General features: G+C 41.2%; 1 protein-coding gene across 2 annotated transcripts in view; it reads right to left on the bottom strand.

The window, feature by feature from the left end:
- Window positions 1–1859: 1859 nt before the first annotated feature.
- ryk (receptor like tyrosine kinase) overlaps window positions 1860–17871 on the bottom strand; it is a 37591-nt gene continuing 21579 nt past the window's right edge. For both annotated transcript variants that reach the window (XM_034880429.1, XM_034880428.1), the window contains 8 exons: window positions 15454–15579; window positions 11826–11912; window positions 10949–11018; window positions 10011–10143; window positions 7343–7452; window positions 7064–7223; window positions 5590–5726; window positions 1860–2990 (listed from right to left, as the gene is read on the bottom strand). In XM_034880429.1, the coding sequence (XP_034736320.1) occupies window positions 2879–2990; window positions 5590–5726; window positions 7064–7223; window positions 7343–7452; window positions 10011–10143; window positions 10949–11018; window positions 11826–11912; window positions 15454–15579 (935 nt within the window). In that variant the 3' untranslated portion in view covers window positions 1860–2878. The remainder of the gene's footprint in view (window positions 2991–5589; window positions 5727–7063; window positions 7224–7342; window positions 7453–10010; window positions 10144–10948; window positions 11019–11825; window positions 11913–15453; window positions 15580–17871) is intronic.

The following is a 17871-nucleotide window of genomic DNA, read 5'->3' as shown; positions in this document are numbered from 1 at the left end:
ATATATATATATATCTGATGACTCAGATAAACTTATCCTCAGCAGCAGAGGGGACTCTTGGTCTTCCTTTCCTGGGGGTTGGGGGGACTCCCTGCTGTAAAACTCTACGTCATACAGTTCATTATCTGTGGAAGGGGGCGTGGTCAAATCACAGGGGGGCGGGTCAAAGCATCACCAATGAAGAAGGAACTCTCTACTGAGTTCAATGACACTTTTCACAAGACTGCCTTAAACGGTTAAAATGTTATGGACAAAAAAAAAAGTAATTGTTTGCACTGCCGTGCTGGCACTGCTCGATGCTAAATGAGAGCAACTCACCAGGAGAATTCCCTGATTCCTCATTTCCCCCCCTCACGTCTGGCACCTCCACCTCTTCCTCATTCTAGTCAGTCACAATAGTTTTAGTACTAAGTTGAGGATACTCTACCCAATGTGACGTCATCACAGAATTGAGATAAAAAACCTGCGAATACCAAACATGACAAAAAACTGGCCTTTGACACTTTTTGGAGGCATTTTTAAAAATGATATGTCTTGAGTGATTTTTTTACCCATTGGTTGTTAACCTGCAAGTTATGAAATGGGCGTGGTCTGTTGGTCGGTGTACATGGTTGTGGATAGAGTGTGAGTGTGTGTGTGGGGGGCAACTCAATGTCACATGTAGACCATACATTCTAAGTTTCATGTAAATCTGAATGTTTATCAAGATACAACCATTCCTGTTCCAACAGCCTCCTACAGAAAGTTGGTCCTCTATGACTTAAACATTGCGTTTAAGTCATAGAGGAAGGAATTTTTTGTCAGAAGGGTCCACCGAGTCCATATCCAAGTTTTTGTGCAGACAGGACTCACTGCCCAGGAGGAGTTAGACAAAGTATGGTTCCCACATGTCTAAGAAAAAAAAGTAAAACTAATTATTTAAAACAAATTTTTAACAGCGCAATCTAATGGGCGATTCACTAGAAATTTAGCATGGATGCTCATGCCGCTATGTGAAACAACCGAGTCGTGTTTGGTGGCAATTGGAATAAATCATGGCCAGATGTGCAACTTCCTTTTTCAACAACCCTGACAGGAAGTTGCTACTCTATAACTTGCAGAATTCTTTGGATAACTTTTCATCATGAGTGTCAGTAGATACCACCTGCAAAGATTCAAGAAGATTGCAGTTACAGCCAAGGAGGAGTTTGAAAGAATGTAAAACATAAAATTTAATTTTAAACATTTAATTCATAAAGTCAAAATGTCCGCAAATCTCCGGTTGGGCGGAGCTAATTAAGGTAAATGGGAAGTATGTTCACAAAGAGTAGAGTAATATGCGTATCAAATCTGGAAAAGATCGGAGTAACTACTTCCAAATTAAGGCCTTTCCACACATTAGGGGGCGCTATAGAGCCCGCTTACAGGTATGGACCAAATCGCTGAACAGACTCACAAAGCTCCCCGGTGTTTATGTGGGCGCCAATTTTTGTGAGTTTTCATATATAGTGAGGCTGTAAAAAATGTGCCCAAGTGCTAAATCAAATTAACAGGGCGCTGTAGAGCAACCGTACCACTCTCAAGCCTAAATGTGTATTCAGATGATGGTTTCATATTCTGCACATGCTAAAGCCCTCAAAAATGACAGCGCCGGTGCGGAATAATAATAATCCCTTCATAAACAATAGGTTCCTTACACTTAGTGCAAGGACACCGGTGGTGCCCTTGCACTTCAGTGCTCAGGCCTTAATATTAACGCAATAATGTGGCATCAGGTTTTCTCCATAAAACAATGACAAGAGCTATTGTTTTTAGCCCGGAGCCAGTGAGTGAGACTGAGACACTTTTGATGTGAAAATAAATAAAGTAGACATTCTATATTCAAAAATCCCATTTAATTTGTGGATATGAAATTGGGAAGCAGTTTAAAACCTTAACTCAACATGCAGTGACCATAGAGACACATCACAAAGGTTTGTTAAAGGTGTAGGAATAAGATTAGACCAAGCTGGTTTTGTGTGTTCACAGTGATTATTAGCCTTCTAGTTACTCACAGACCTCAGTCAAAAACTCCTGTGAAGCGCTGTATTCTGACGCAGAACAATCAAGCTTATAAAATAAAGACATAATGATCATTCTGTTGTGAATTTAAATACTGGAAATAAAAATGTACTAATGAGAAAGAAGGTGGTGGCATTCAAATATTAAGTATCCAAAACACCCTGGATGTTGTTTAAAAATCAAAGTCATATATGTAGCTTTGCGATGCTGATCTTGTACGAGCTCTGGCATCCATATGTCTCATCTCATCTGTGGCACAGTTTCTAGTGTCATCCAGAGGTAACCGTGTACCACCTGTTAAGAAATCATCTCGTTTCCAGGAGGCCTCTTGTACCAAGCTCCCCGTAGCAGAGTCAAGCAGCATGTTGGAGAGTATGGCTGCGTATACACATAAAGGCCTTTTGTCTACTTTGGTACCTAAATCATTCTGCTGTAAAGCTCTCTCCTCCACATCACATCTAAAATGTTCACTGCTTCACTAAGTTACAAAAATGTAGAAAATACTGTCTTTAAAACCAGGTTGTTAGAGGGGCAAATCTTAAAAATATTTGTCAAATGACACAAAAATGTGTGGGAATGCACGGAAAGAGCACAATAACTGCCAATTCTAGACGCTTTCAAAGCTTATGAAACAATATCCAACAAATAATCCTTTTACTCTGCTATGCTGTAAAAAGGAAAATCAACTATATAAAAACTTCAAAAGAATTTTACAAAATAAAATCATCAGCCTTTAGTCTGCTCTTTCATCTGATAAGGCACATGTTCATGTATTCCTCATGGATAGTGTCCACCAGCCTTTAGTGTTGCTGTTGTTGGTCAAATGAAATAGTTGTTTTCAAACGTAAGCGCCCAACGCTGCGTGGAACTCTGTGAGACACTGAACAAGTTGCTGAAACTTGGGCCTCTCCTCCGGGTCCAGGGCCCAGCAACAAGCCATCACTGCAAACCTGCAACACAAAGGGGACTACGTTTTTCTCTCGGTCAAATCAAATGTCTGTCCACGAGTAACTTCAGGCTAGTGTGTGTGTGTGTGTGTGTGTGTGTGTGTGTGTGTGTGTGTGTGTGTGTGTGTGTGTGTGTGTGTGTGTGTGTATGCGCAAGACAGGATGCAGTGGGAGAGGAGGAGGAGGATGACATGTAAACAATATCTAGAGCTGGTGTGAAACTCAGGGCATTGTCAATTAAAATGGTACACACTCACACCTACAGTACATGGTCACCTACAGTACATGGTCAGCTACAGTACATGGTTACCTACAGTACATGGTCAGCTACAGTACATGGTCAGCTACAGTACATGGTCAGCTACAGTACATGGTCAGCTACAGTACATGGTCAGCTACAGTACATGGTCACCTACAGTACATGGTCACCTACAGTACATGGTCACCTACAGTACATGGTCAGCTACAGTACATGGTTACCTACAGTACATGGTCAGCTACAGTACATGGTCAGCTACAGTACATGGTCAGCTACAGTACATGGTCAGCTCGGTTTTGTGACAGAAAAAGCAAGTGATGACTGCAATTGTGTATACAGTTGTCCAGGTCGATAACAATAAAAAACGTGTAATTGAAATTTAATTGAAGAGTTAGCAGACATCCAGAAAAGGGTTTACGCTGGACAAACAAGTGAGGTTTTAAGGCTCTACTGAGCATAGAGCTGTGTATTGTCAGCATGAAGGCACACCTACAAATGATATAACCAAAAGGGAGCACATGTAATGAAAATAAAATATCATTTGGAACCATGTCTCCTGTGTTGTTAGTTTAAATGTGCTTATAAATCATAGAAATAAAATGTATTTCCATTATATAAATGCTAAAAATATCCAAATTATTCTTTATTAAAAAAAGATAATACTTTCTTTAAAAGGTTAAGGCTGTCAGTGTTCAGAATACACACTTTTATGGATTTTAGCCCGTCCAAACTCCCCCCCCCCCCATCCAGTGGTCCACCACTGCAGCACTGCTCTGCGTCAGGAGAAACCCTCTTATTACCCAGCAATGAAAAGGTGACAGCCTGGTTACGACCTCGATGCTGAGGAAATGGCCTGTAAATAATAACGTTGGGGTGGGGGGGGGGGGGGCACTGGTGGCTCCTTCTAATTGGCAGTTGCAGGATGTTAATAAGCCTAACATTTCCAAATGCTGTATTGATTCAGCTCCCATATTTCAGACACAAGAGGTGTGAGCACACTTCATGTGGCGACACCTCGTGAGGTCTACACACGTCGACGCTGTGTTTACAGTGACGAGAAGCAAGTGATGAAGCAAGTCAGAACGAGTCAGCTGTCTACACAATCTCCTGTAAAGGCCAAATGATAGACCTGTCAATTATTTTAATTGTCATGCACAAGAACATGTGGTGCAATATTACTCGTATTAGGCTGCAGGAGAGCATTGTTTAGGATTGGACGGTTGATTGAGGATTACGTAATAGTACATTAAATACATTTTAGAAACAACGAGGCAGGCACATCCAGCCCTTAGTGTTTTTAGTGTGGTTGAAATTTTAGAAGATATTGTAAACTTTTATTCCTTAAAAGCAGATGAAGTTACCCCCTAACCAACAACCACCACACACAGCTAGGGGGTCATAAGCAATGATGAGAGGAATTCTTTTTGAATGAGTCAATAGAGAGTTGGAAAATGCTACACATTTGACTGTCAAGGATATATATGTTTGTGTATTTATATTCAGATGTCTTTTAATGGTATAATGACTCCACCTGATTTGTTTTAGTTGATCCTTGATTACCTTCTTTTACATTGTTTCTAGTATTTATTGCCCGTTTGATATTTCAATTAGGCAGCAAAAAAAGATTTGAGATCTTTCTTATATCTGATTATCACTGCAGCTAACGACTACTTTCATTCCTGTCTAATCTGTTTCACTATACAATGGCAAAAGGTGAAAACCTTTTGTTAGAATATTTTTGAGGAAAGTGACATACTGTATACTGCATGTGAGTAGGACTGGTTTTGAATATTTGTTTGATGGGTAGGTATTTGATTTTCAATTATTATTATTTTAAATGTGCATGCAGGCTGAAATTCACTGTGGTATTTGTCAAAATTAAGCTGACTGCTAAATGTCTGCTAGCCACTGGCTAATGGCTCTATCGTTTGCCTGTATTTCTTGTGTGTTTACTTGTTTGTGTGTTTTTTGCTGTTATTGAAGAAACCGCTGCTGCTGTAATAAGGAAATGTCCCCCTTGTGGGATGCATAAAGTATAATCTAATCTAATCTATGTTGTCCATCTCAGCCAATAATGGAGACATGTTGAGTTACAGCAAGCAGTCCCTTGTTTGTAGAAGTCTGCACAGGTCTACTGTAGCAGCCTGATGTTGTTTTCAGGCCACCTGAAGGCTGGCTGAGCATTCATTCACACACACTGTCTGTCGTCAACGCCCAGACAGATGGACCGATCTGACACTGACTGACTGTCTGTCTGTCTGTCTGTCTGTCTGTCTGAAGGTCTGACTGTCTGTGTCTGTGTGTGTGTGCGTGTGTGCGCCCATGCTCCATAAATCAACGTACAGTTCATCTGGACAGTTGATTGGTTGTGCTATTCTGTAACCATCCTTCAGGTAGGCTGACATCTCAAAGGGGTCGATATCGACGTAGGGGGTCTGACCCAGAGTCATCAGTTCCCAAAGCGTCACTCCGAAGGCCCACTGTGAAAACACACACAGGATTAACACTGAGGCCAGTACTGACCAGTCATTTAGAATAATTGTGTCATTTATACTGTTTATTGATCCCCAGTGGGGAAATTACAATTTACACACTCTTTTGTAATCATAACCATTTCTATTCAGGGTGCAGAAAGCCTGTGGTGCCCCCTTGCATTTAAATACAAACATGTGCCACAGGAACAATGCAAGGAAATAATGTTGAAAAATTGATACAGAATATAAATCATTGCTGGAAGGTTTTGTTAAGAGACGGAGTAAACAGTAGGGTGGCGGTTATGTTTACGGAGACTGAGGGTTCAAGGACCCATGTCAGCCAGGGCACCGCCCTGCATGTGATGATGTGTTGACCTACAAGAAGGAAACAAGGAAAAGAAGCATTTCCTTATTTGTGTTACTCTTATTAAGCCATGTCTTAGGTCACACTTCAAACTAAAGAGCTTACAGTAGGTGTTGACCCTGAATGTTGGGAGTCAAGCTAAAGTTAAACTGGGCAGCTGTTGCTAACCTGACAGTGCCTTATGAACACACTACAATAAACCATCTCTAAAAAGAGCAGGTTTCTATTGTGTTAGTATGTCACAACCTCTCATGGGGTGACACCAAGCCCTTAAAGGAAGTGAAGGGAGTGATTCAGGGCACAGTGATCGGAGGGCTCCTCAGATGAAAAACCGGGATGTACAGTAATCCAGCTTGTTCCCAAATCATGCCTGTCGCATCCTGTCCAGCTTGATATTCAACGTGCACAACCACTGACATTAGGGTACAGAGTGTTAATGTGCATCACACCAGCATGTGCTCCTATGATGCTACACAACTCCAAGTACTTGTCTGGACTTCCCCTAAAGCTTAGTTGGTTGGTAATGCCAGCCCTCTGTTAACTGTAGGTGTGTGTGTGTGTGTGTGTGTGTCTGGGGGGGGGGGGGGATTACTATGAAGTGGTGTGACCATAAGAGGAATGCAGAGGGGTCGGGGCATGTCTGGCTGGTGTCTGAGCTGTGTCTCGAAGGATCTGTTGAGCTTCCCGACTATCTCCGCCGCGCCCGCTCTGCAATCCTGGAACAGGAAAGAGGGCCAGAGACCTGGTGCTCAACACTCTACCTCCCTTCCCCTTGCCACCTTGACCAAGTGGCTTGGATACAATTGGTGCCATTTCCTGCATCACCCTCTCTGTATCATGTCGCCTGAAAACTTTGTAGTTATAAAAAACCCTTAAGAAACAGGAAAGGTTGCTTTTATGGTGAATACACTGTCCATAAATAATAGATTGAATGGTTAAGCTGCAAGAAGTAATATAAAATATATCTGTTATTGCTTACCACGTCACTCGCACTAGAGAAGTCGTTGTTGAGCAAGCTTTCCAGGGCCATCCAGCGGACTGGCCTGTTCTCATTATCCCCCAGACAGTGGTAGTCCATGGGAAATAGGTCTCGGGCAAGGGCATTATCTGTAATCTTCACCTGCATGTTGTCGTCAATGCTGTTGGAGTGCAGTACAATTTTGTTTTGCAATTAAATTCCAAACCAAATCACCTAAAAGCTACAGTGAAGAACTAAGGAGAAATGATGGCAGCTTTGAGCAGGGTCAGGGACACTTACACGCAGTTCCTGGTAGCGAGGTCTTTGTGTATGACCTCCCTGCGAGCAAGGTAGCTCATTCCACACGCTGTCTGGATGGCCATGTAAACCAAGTCTTGCTGAGAGATCGCCTGAAGGAAATGAGGGAGAGGGAGAGGGAGACAATGTTAAGTTGAGAAGCAGAGAAAGGAAAAATAGAAAAAGGGAGCGAGTGGGGACAGGAGGCCACAGATGACGCGACTTTACGGTGGCGAAATTGGTCTTCTGTGTCAAAATGTTCTTATTTCCTTTGAACAAAACACAATCAACTATGGGTCAATGATGGGAGTCACAAAGGCAAAGAATATTTTAGTCTTTAAATGAAAGAACACTAATGTTTATGGCCACGGGCATGGCTCTAGGGATGGCAAGGTCTCTGGCACCATCAGCAGGCTGACTCATTTGCCTTTTAGTAAATGTCATGAAAACTATTGGATGGATTACCATAACTTGGTACAAATATCCACTGTACCAAAAAGATGACGCCACAACCTTCCTCTAGGGCCACAATGAGGTTGACAGTTTTGGTTTTGAGATAAATGTCAGTTACAACTTTTCCTGTAGCACCATGATCAAGTACTATGACTAACATTGGTGAGCATGCTAATCTGCTAAACTTTTTTTTTTTGCTAACATGTTATACTGAAGCATTTAATGTACCTGAATTCACAAATATGTAGAGTATTACTACAGACATGGTTACAGTTAGCGTTCTGGGTGAGGACAGCCCTTATTTATTGGTTAACTGTAAAAAAAAGTTACAGGTGACATTAGTCCTAAATGTAAAAATACAGTATTAATACTTCTAAACAACTTTGTACAATGTGGATGTCCCTGTTTGAGCTAGAGTCTGATATTAAAATTAAACAAAGAGGGCTTGAAGACAATGGCCTGGCCAGCAGGTGTGTCTGAGAATGGCCTCGGGACTGGCAGCTCCTGTAATGTGAAATGTATATAGACATCCTGAATAGCTTAAAACATGGGTCTTCAACAGGGGGTCCGCGACCCCTAGGGGGTCCGCGGAGGAACTGCATGGGGGTCGCGAAAGTTTTGGTTGATTAGACTTTTTTTTATATTCCCCCCCCCCTGCAATTTTATCCACTAATTGAAATGTCTTTAAATCCACATTAACATGAATTCAACACACTGTAGTAAACAGATAAATGGAGGCAGAAGATGTCTTTCAGTCATCAATGCACACATTCAGCGACACACAGGAGCTCTTTGAAGCTGGGCACCGTTTCATTCACAACACCTGTCCCATCAACCAGGAATCACAATCACAATCAGAAATACGTTAATAATCCCAGGGCGAAATTACTTTCGTTACATTACTCCATATGTAATAGAGTGTATTACATATGGAGTAATGTAACGAAAATATTGAATGCACAATAACAAGGTACATTTACACATGGCACTATAGGACCAGTTTGATATAACACAATTTTATACAATATATATAATTAGGGGGTCCCCGCTCCATCTCGCCATCAGTTTGGGGGTCCTTGGCCTGGAAAACGTTGAAGACCCCTGGCTTAAAAGACAACTTTGCCTGAAAGCGAGCTCCTGACAGTACCAACATCCCTTACTAATGTGTATATTGTTTTTGTGTGTTATGTTTTATTTTTGTATCTGATTGAAATCTGCCAACAGCCCGATCTCTGGCTCAGACACACACAACCCGGGCTGTTTAATCTTTTCTGGCAGTGGACAGTGTGATACAACCTAAATTAATTATTCCCACAACAGGGAAAACAAAGTCTTGGCCACCAGTGAACGAGGATAAGAGCATTTTAAGTCAACAACTTTAGGAAAACGGAGATGGGTGTTGCAGCTGGTACCAAACAGCTCCGTCGGGCTCTGTGTCTCCACCTTTAACTGTTGGGTTGTCAGTGAAGAAATGAGGTCTGTGGAAAAGGTCAACACAAAAGAATTTTTTTTCCCCTCAATGTTCTACCTTCAAAACCAGATGTTCACTTTCACAATGAATGCCACAGTGTAGTATTGTGCTTCCTTAAGAGCATTAGCTCCCCTGTCCTAGTACATTCTGATTTACAGCTCAATGTTTATTGCAACAGCACAATTTAATAACTATGTCTTTGTCTCCTACAACTGCCAGAAGTACATAATGAGATTGCTGAGAACGAAGGTGCTGATGTGTTACCTGAACTTTACAAAGTGCTTTTGATTAATGCAAATGGATGGCAAGCTTCATCTTGTGAATGAAAATTGTTTGCTACATCTGTATTTTGCTGCTGATTGATTGGTTGGATCTGTGATGTGGCTTTGCCAAGCACATCAAAGACTCTCTGGGGTTAACCTGTACAAAAGCCTGATTGTCTTTACAAAAAGAGTTCTGCCTTGAGCACCAACTTCATGGCTATATCAACAGTCCTAATAACAGTGTGAACAGTAGTTACTGGTAGGTGTTACTTTGGGGTGACTGCTGCAAACACACAAAACATTCTTTCAGGCTCATCTCTTAGGTAGAATCACATTTATTTCTCCAATTTGGGGAATTTATTTTAATAGCTTATAACATGTCTCAGTGCAAGACCCACATGGCTTACATTGAGGCATTTATCTTAATGGTTTAATAAGGGAATCATGTTTTTTGATCTGCCAAGTTGCCGAGCTGAAGCCTTACCTGTGGGTTGTTAGCCTCAGCTAGCTTGCATTGCCGCAGGAACAGCTTAAGATTCCCCCAAGCCATGAAAGGCAACAGCACCATGGGCTTCTCCCCGTCCTCCGTACACACGTGGCTTATGGGTAACAGATTTCTGAAGGGGGAGAGAAAGACCAATTGAGGAACAGTGTGTAACACAGCTTTACATACTGTTAATGCACATGTGTGGAAGTTAGCTGCACGTCAGAGGGATGAAATACATGTTAGCTGGGGCTCATCCAAACCATTGCCAAACTCTGGAAGAGGAAGTCTCAGCAAGTATCAATTTGTTGCCCTCAAAAAGAGGAAGGACTCGACCCACATGACGACAAGCTTTTTCACAGAAAGCTAAAGCAACAAGACTCCTGATGAATTTGAGAAATAATTTGAGAAACTAACGCTACTGTAATCTTGAACTAAGTTCAATGCATACAGGGTATGACCGTACTATCAAAACTTAACTATTTTCTTTTTAATCAAAATAGATGATAATTTTATAGAAGTTACACCAGAACAAGCAAGCAAGATATTTGTGGGGTTTTTCATTAATGTCAGAAACATGTTTTGTTCCCACCACAGTCTATGGTACAGTTTGTGCTCTGTGTAAAAATGCGGTGTTCTTTCATCAACATTTAAAACATGCATACATTTAAAAGACGAACACAGTAACCACTGTGACGGAATACAGTGTCAGTGGGTTAGGAGTAAGATCTGAAACTGTTGCAGAAGTGGACAACAGTGATGTTGGTCTACGATTCATACCACATTGGGTTATGTGGTGTTTTGGCATTTTTTTCTTGTTTTTAAATATAATTCTATTCTTAAAATGACTGATATTGAGATTAACAATAAGAAGGCAACTGCTGCACAAACTAAAAAACAAAACAAAATAACAGTATTTTGTGTTAGCTTCCTCTCACCTATGATGAAGTCCACGCAGCTTGCAACTCTCAGTCAACATCATGGTCACCTGCACCTCAGACGCATGATCTGAACAAATGTATCAGACACATAATCAGATTTTTGGGCTGCAAAGGGCCGGAATCAATCCCCGGGCCGCTGCAACAAGGATTGAGCAGAACATGGGGTGCCTGCTCAACCAGGTGAGCTACCACGGCGCCCTATAAAATACGATTAAAAAAAAAAAGCAATGTGGCAGAACAAACTGGCCCTTGCGGTACAAAAGTTGAAATGTTAGTCACACAATATCTGTTGTCATGTGTAGTGGAAAACTTGAGAGGAAATCTGACTTGTGCCAAGCTTACTGAAGTTATGTTTTTAATCTGTGTATGCAGCTTTGCCATCGTCTGGTACTTATGGAAGCAGTATTGTTCTTTCCCCAAAAGGCGCATGAGGAAGTAAAGAGTGTAACAAAGCCAAGACTGGCATGGGGATATTGTTCGCTGAGTGTTATCCACCCCTCCCTGAGTAAACATGAGAGAATGGAGAGGTCAGAAGGCAACTGGCAGAGAAGGCTGACACATGCTTCTAACAAAGAACCTGAACGTCCTACATAAAGACGTATTTTCACTGGCGTGCAAACCCTGCAGCATGAGTAATAATTCATTAACTGCCAAATCGGTGTGCCCGTTTACTGGATAGGTAGGTTTCCATCCAACAACTTGCATCATTCGTCTTATGTCTTTGGCATTACAATCATGTTATGACGTTTCAGTGATCACTTTCCCAACCAGCACACTTACAAGGACACACAAACATTAATATGAGAGAACACACTTGACTTGACATTCATTTCTTTGACAACATTGTGCATTAGAGACAGGACTGAGGAAATACCTTTCACTGTCTTCACAAAGACCTGCTTTTCCTTACTGGGGTCCTTTTCATCCAGGAGCACACCGTGGAAGATGCGGCCAAACGTGCCTGCCAAAGACCAACCACATGTTTTTATTTGAGGAAAAGGGCATGAAAGACACAGCCAGAGGCACCACATTCAGAGATTAATGTGACCTCACTCACAGGTCGCCATGCCCGGCTGATCTTTGGACAGAGGTGGCCAGGCTTCTGCTTAACATGCTTTGTCTCTTAAAGGGATTAGGCAGCTTTGGCTCTTGTTTCCCTGACATGAGCCCAAAAAAGAGCGATTCATTGGAGCCAAGAGGACCTTTCATCACTTACACCGGTTCAGAAACACATACGACGTGAAAAGGCCAAGTGAACATGCTGATCATCTCCTTTGTCTAAACTGTCACCCCATTGCTCCAGGACTTTACTGAGGTAAATGCCATTTAAGACCATAAACCATCAACATAAACTTAGAAAAAAAATCAGAGCCCTAAAGCTAACCATGCCTTGTGTTTCAACAGGAGAGACGGAGCATAACAACAGGGTTAGTGTTTAACTGTGTCCCCCCCGCCCCTACCTGCTCCGCAAGCCTGTCTGGACCTGTTGGCTCCCAAAAACAGAATCCAATGCAAAGTTCAACCAACTCTGAGGCATTGCCTTCTATGTTTAGTATTTGACATTTCTTATATATTATCTCTTATTTTTTGTATGTAGGACTTGCAGTAATTGTACGCCTGACTTCACTGGCAAACTACCCACATACGTCAAGCTAAGACAGGAAGTCAGATAGATACACAAGTAAAGCTATCTGCCAGTGTATTTACTTGCAGATAGCTTTAGAACATCCTGATAATACTGTATGGTTAGGGCTACCAGCATTACAAAGCAATGATATTTACATCAGGGTAGGTCTTGATTGAAACAGGACTTGATAGCATGTGATACAAATAGCACCCAGCTGTGCGTGGAGGCGATGTAAGTTGGGCCTGTATCCCCACCGACGTGATCAATGGTGCAGGATGAGAGCAGAGTAGTTTGGAAAAATAATTGCAGCATATTTATTGATTTAGCAACAAGAGTGCTGGCTAGTGGCCGATTAGCGTCACATTTTACACACAGCCTCGTTGTAGCATGGGGAACCACTGAGTCGAGTTTCGTGTTAATCGAGGTAAATGTTGCAGAGACACGCCTACTTATTATTAATATTTCTAACGATGATTTTTGGGCATTGTAAGCCTTTATTAGACAGGACGGCTGAAGATAGGAACTGGGAGAGAGTGGGGGGTAAGGACATGCAGCAAAGGGTCTCAGGTTGGAATTGAACCCATGGCCAATCGTGCTAGTTGATAACTTTTAATCTTGAGGGTCAAAAGATTCTACATGCAACTTTTCGTGCAGATTGGACTCATGGTTTAAGAGGAATTCAGAAAAGTAGGTTTTAGATTTATAGTGATTTTGTGAAAAATATTATTAGGTGGAAATATTTTCACACATGGATGTACAGATTTTGAATGTGCTATAGACGGTGTGGGAGTTACTGGTCAAAACGTTCTAATCTTGATGATAACACCACCTGCAGGTGGATATGTTTCATTGTTGGTGTCTGAGGTAGGTGCACCCTTCTATACCTCCTAATAGAAATGGTATCTACATAACTTTAGGGCGTATTGTGCAGTACCACTTTTATTTACGAAAGAATAATAATACAAATCTGAGCGGTCTCAATAGGGCCTCAGCCCCCTTGGGCTTGGACCCCTAATAAAAGTAGATAGCAGATAAAAAGCAAGACCAATCTCAAAGGGATGCTTTTCAATTGAAATCCAGCTCGTGTCAACTTTGTGTGGGCGGTATGTTAAGATGAACAGTGCGTGCCTTCCCTCGCTCTGCAAGGCTAATGCAATAAACACAAAGTACAGCTGTGAAATTAGAGGCTGTTTTGCAGGTATTTGGTTATAAACTAAAGTAGTGGACAAAATTAAAAATGTTATCTACTGTTGGAAGCAGATAAAAAGTCAGAGGATCACCACAGTTATTCCAATCCATCCTAAGGGGAACATGAATGTCCATCCAGTAGTTCTTGCCAATTTTCTGTCTAGACCAAAGTTGTGGGCTGACTAATCGACATTGCCATTCCTTGAACCATGGCAGTAGCAAAAAATGTTTTTAGGGGTTCAGTTACAGCTTTTGCGTGGTAAATGGTAACATTTTAAAAAAGCAAAAACATAATTTGAACAAAGAGTACCATAAACCATCAGAGGCCCTCTGATGGTTTATGGTTTAAGTGGCATTTGAAAACAGAACACCCACACTTTTTACTTCCATTGCATTGTAGTCAGCCTTGGGTAACTATTACATCATGTACACAGCCACACTAAACCCCAGTGTGGGCAAATCTCCAGAAAGTGAAGTACAGTCTTGTTCAGCAAGAGAAAGAGATTTAGAAACGTCACTATCTTAGGCTTTCTGTCAATATGTAATATGCCTCAGCAAGAACAATCCTTTGCTATTTTAGGTTTGAGGCAAAGTTTTACGGATCTGATGAGGCATGCTCATACAGTACGTTGCAGGATAAAAGCAGCATTCATGGCACTGTCTCCTTCTTCATCAGACGCATAAATGCACAAGGGGAATTATGAGGACGTTCATCAATAAGAAAATAAATTGACCTTCTTGTATGATGGCATTCATTAGGCCACTGAAAATAAACAAAATGTATCTACACATCAGGATAAAGATTTCACACAATGTTGATGATGTTTAGCAACATTCTGCAGCAACTTCATAATTTTTTATGCAGACGTTTCCAAACCGTTTCTAGCAACTTCACTAGTTACAATTCAGAGCTGAGTCAGCTAGATAATGGCAGCTAACTACAGTTACCAGCAGTTAGCAGTTGATTAGGCAACAAGTAAAACTATCTGTCCAAAACTCCGTAAATCACCTTGGTACTACAGTCCCTATTGTCAAACTGGCCTGAAAAAAATGAATGACATTTAAGCAAAAATTCACCATGGTTACACTTTAGTTGAGTTAGTTGAAAGCATCACAGTGTAATCAAACTTTATGAAATCTTTATGATAAGTGCAAATTGTTTTACTTTGCTAAGGTCAAGGAAATATATTATATCACAATTGTAATGGTCTTATGACAGCCAATGTTAAAATCAAGATCATATGACAGTTTAATGTAATGTTGACATATGATATGAAAACATTTTTTAAGTGTGATAATTAGGCCTGCTATGACATATTCATGACAGGTTATACTGTCTAGGTTAATGTCAAGTTGTCGTAACACAAACATCTCAACCAATGCTAACTTTGCATTAAAAGTATCATAAACATTTTGTCATGGCTACGACAGTTTTGTGTCAGTCTTATGCACACCCCTTCAAAGAAAGTGTTACCAAATGAAGTATTAAGCTGAAATCCTAGGCTTCTACAGAATACCCCTTGCCCACTGCATGACAGTCTGTGAGCAGCACTTCTTTGCCAAAGTCAGACTCTCAGAATTTGTGTTCTTGAGATAAAGATCACACATTTCTGAGGAATACAAAAGCGTGAGCTTCTTCAGAAGAAAGAAAGCATTAGAATGAGAGAGAAACAATTAAGACATATACCTTCATGCAAGACATCCCGTAATGTGACTCTCTCCCTTGAGATGGCAATGTCTTTAACTTTAGCTTTGGCCTCCATTAGAGTAACACTCCTCAGGTCATTCTTCTCAATGCGGAGAGATGGGTAACCTGTGAGAATGGAAAAAACACAGACTGACTTGAAATGCACACCTGGATCATCTTAATATAAACCGAACACTAACAAAGGGATTGACAGGCCTTAGAACCCTGATTAACATGGAAAACAACTTGGGAAACTTCTGCTTTCTATTACTTTGACAGAGAAACACATCTTACTCACATAAAAACTTACTTAAAAACACACAGAATCCTCAGTTGAATTCTGTGAATTCCAGCAATTACAAGAAACAGTCAGCAAGACATGTACAGTACCCTGCAGGCTGCATCAAAGCAACCTCATGTAAAGTCCTGTATTACAGCATTTCCATTACATAACCTCCCTATGTTGTCGCTGTCATTAGCTGCTAGCTTACTGTGGAAGGAGTGAGTTTAGATTTAAAAGAAAGAAACACACACACACACACACACACACACACACACACACACACACACACGCGCGCACACACACAGTAAACGTGACCCTTTTACATCAACACACTTCATGTGTACACAACATGTCAGTGATGAGAGATTCACTGGTACTCAGAAAGACTCTGCCAGGCGGAACTGTGCACAGGTCTTTACATAAACAGACAGTTGAGAAACCAGTGGATGAATGGAAACAATGGAAAATTCACAAACTAACAACCTCCTGAAAAAGTTGCAATGACAATGAGGTCTCCAGGAGAAAACTGCTGCGTCTTCTTCTTATTCTGAGCTGTCACCTGATACTTCTACAAAACTACCTGTGTAGAATCCCTAAATTGTGATCTTGATAGGATATAGGAATAAAACAGGGTGGTTAAGATAAGGCTTTAAATAAAATAAAGATCAAAAACAGATCCCATCCAGATTCAAAGATGAAAAATGTAAACATTGTAAAAAAAAAAGTTGTAGTGTACTTTGATTAAAAGTATAAATCTTTGCTGTAGCATGCAGAGTACAGGCCTATTCATACTACTGTGAGTTGTAACAAAGTACAGGTCAATGCTGCCCCCTAAAGGTCACAACAAGAGTGCAATTTATTTTCAGCACTGAACGAAAATGAGTAAAGTTCTGCACATCAGGGGCCTGTTGCACGAAAGTAAAATAAAGATATCCAGGATAAGTGAAAAAGCGCAGCTTGACTTGCGATCCGCTCATCGCAGCTTAATCGGTTGCACGTTTGCCGAGCCAGGATTAACAGGTGAAGCTATGTCAAGCCAGGTGGAGATAACCAGGATGAACAGGTGGAGCTATGTCCAGCCAGGTGGAGATAGCTGGGATCAGTGCACGTTCATGGCTTTCTCAAATAGACCACGGTGTCTATCACAGATTTACTGATGCAGAATTGAGAAGACGCATGCGCCATCTGTTTCACCCAATGAGCAGCAGCTTCTAATGGAAAGTAACGAGGAGGGGAAGAATATGCAAAAAGGGAAATACAGCTTAAACGGAGAGAAAAAGCCCAACATAGCTGACGTGACTGAATGTGTATGGATGAATGTGTATGTCTACTTAGCCTACTAGTCACTCCACATTTTTACAAAGTTGTAGGCTAAACTGTGTTTTAATAGCTTTAAAATATGCTAGTTTCATGTTTATGTATATGTATATGTGTATGTTTATGTGATAAATGTGCTGGTTTTAATCTAAAGTGTCTTTGAGTAGCCTAACATGTGAAGCACTATATATATAAAATGTATTATTATTTAGCCTTTGCCTTAAAATTGAGCAGAGGGAATTAATTTTCCTCGGTAAATGGACCCTAAGGACGAGGCTTAATTTCAAACCCTTATTCACAACCTGAGGACATGTTTCACAACCATATGCACAAATCTCTATAAGCTCTATCTAATTCTTTGTAGGCTACAATTAATATTCATACAGAACAATCAGAAAGGGACAACAACTAGAAAAAGAAGTAAGTGACTTCAATACACGTTGTGAGCATTTGTAAAACAATATTAATGTTTTATTCTTCTGACAAGTGACCGCACCAAAATAAAAAGATTAAGAACCATTGTGGTGTTCCCAGTGTGATGAATGTAAACTACACTACATTCGTGGGCCTGCTGTATAGGCCACGTTATTGGTTATTGGATCGGAGACTAATTGAGAAGGTTATGAAACCAATGTAAGCTATAATAAAAAAAACATTAGGCCCACTTAAACTGTCCTTTATTAGAGACCACCGGGCACCGGGCAGCGCCGTCCGCCCACCAGCCACCAGCCACCGGCCAGCGCCCACCGGCCAGCGCCCACCGCCGACCAGCCACCAGGCAGCGCCGGCCGCCCACCAGCCACCGCCCACCAGGCAGC

This window comes from Etheostoma cragini, chromosome 9, assembly GCF_013103735.1.
Source record: "Etheostoma cragini isolate CJK2018 chromosome 9, CSU_Ecrag_1.0, whole genome shotgun sequence".
Lineage (NCBI taxonomy): Eukaryota > Metazoa > Chordata > Actinopteri > Perciformes > Percidae > Etheostoma > Etheostoma cragini.
This window is presented reverse-complemented; position numbering and strand designations above follow the sequence as displayed.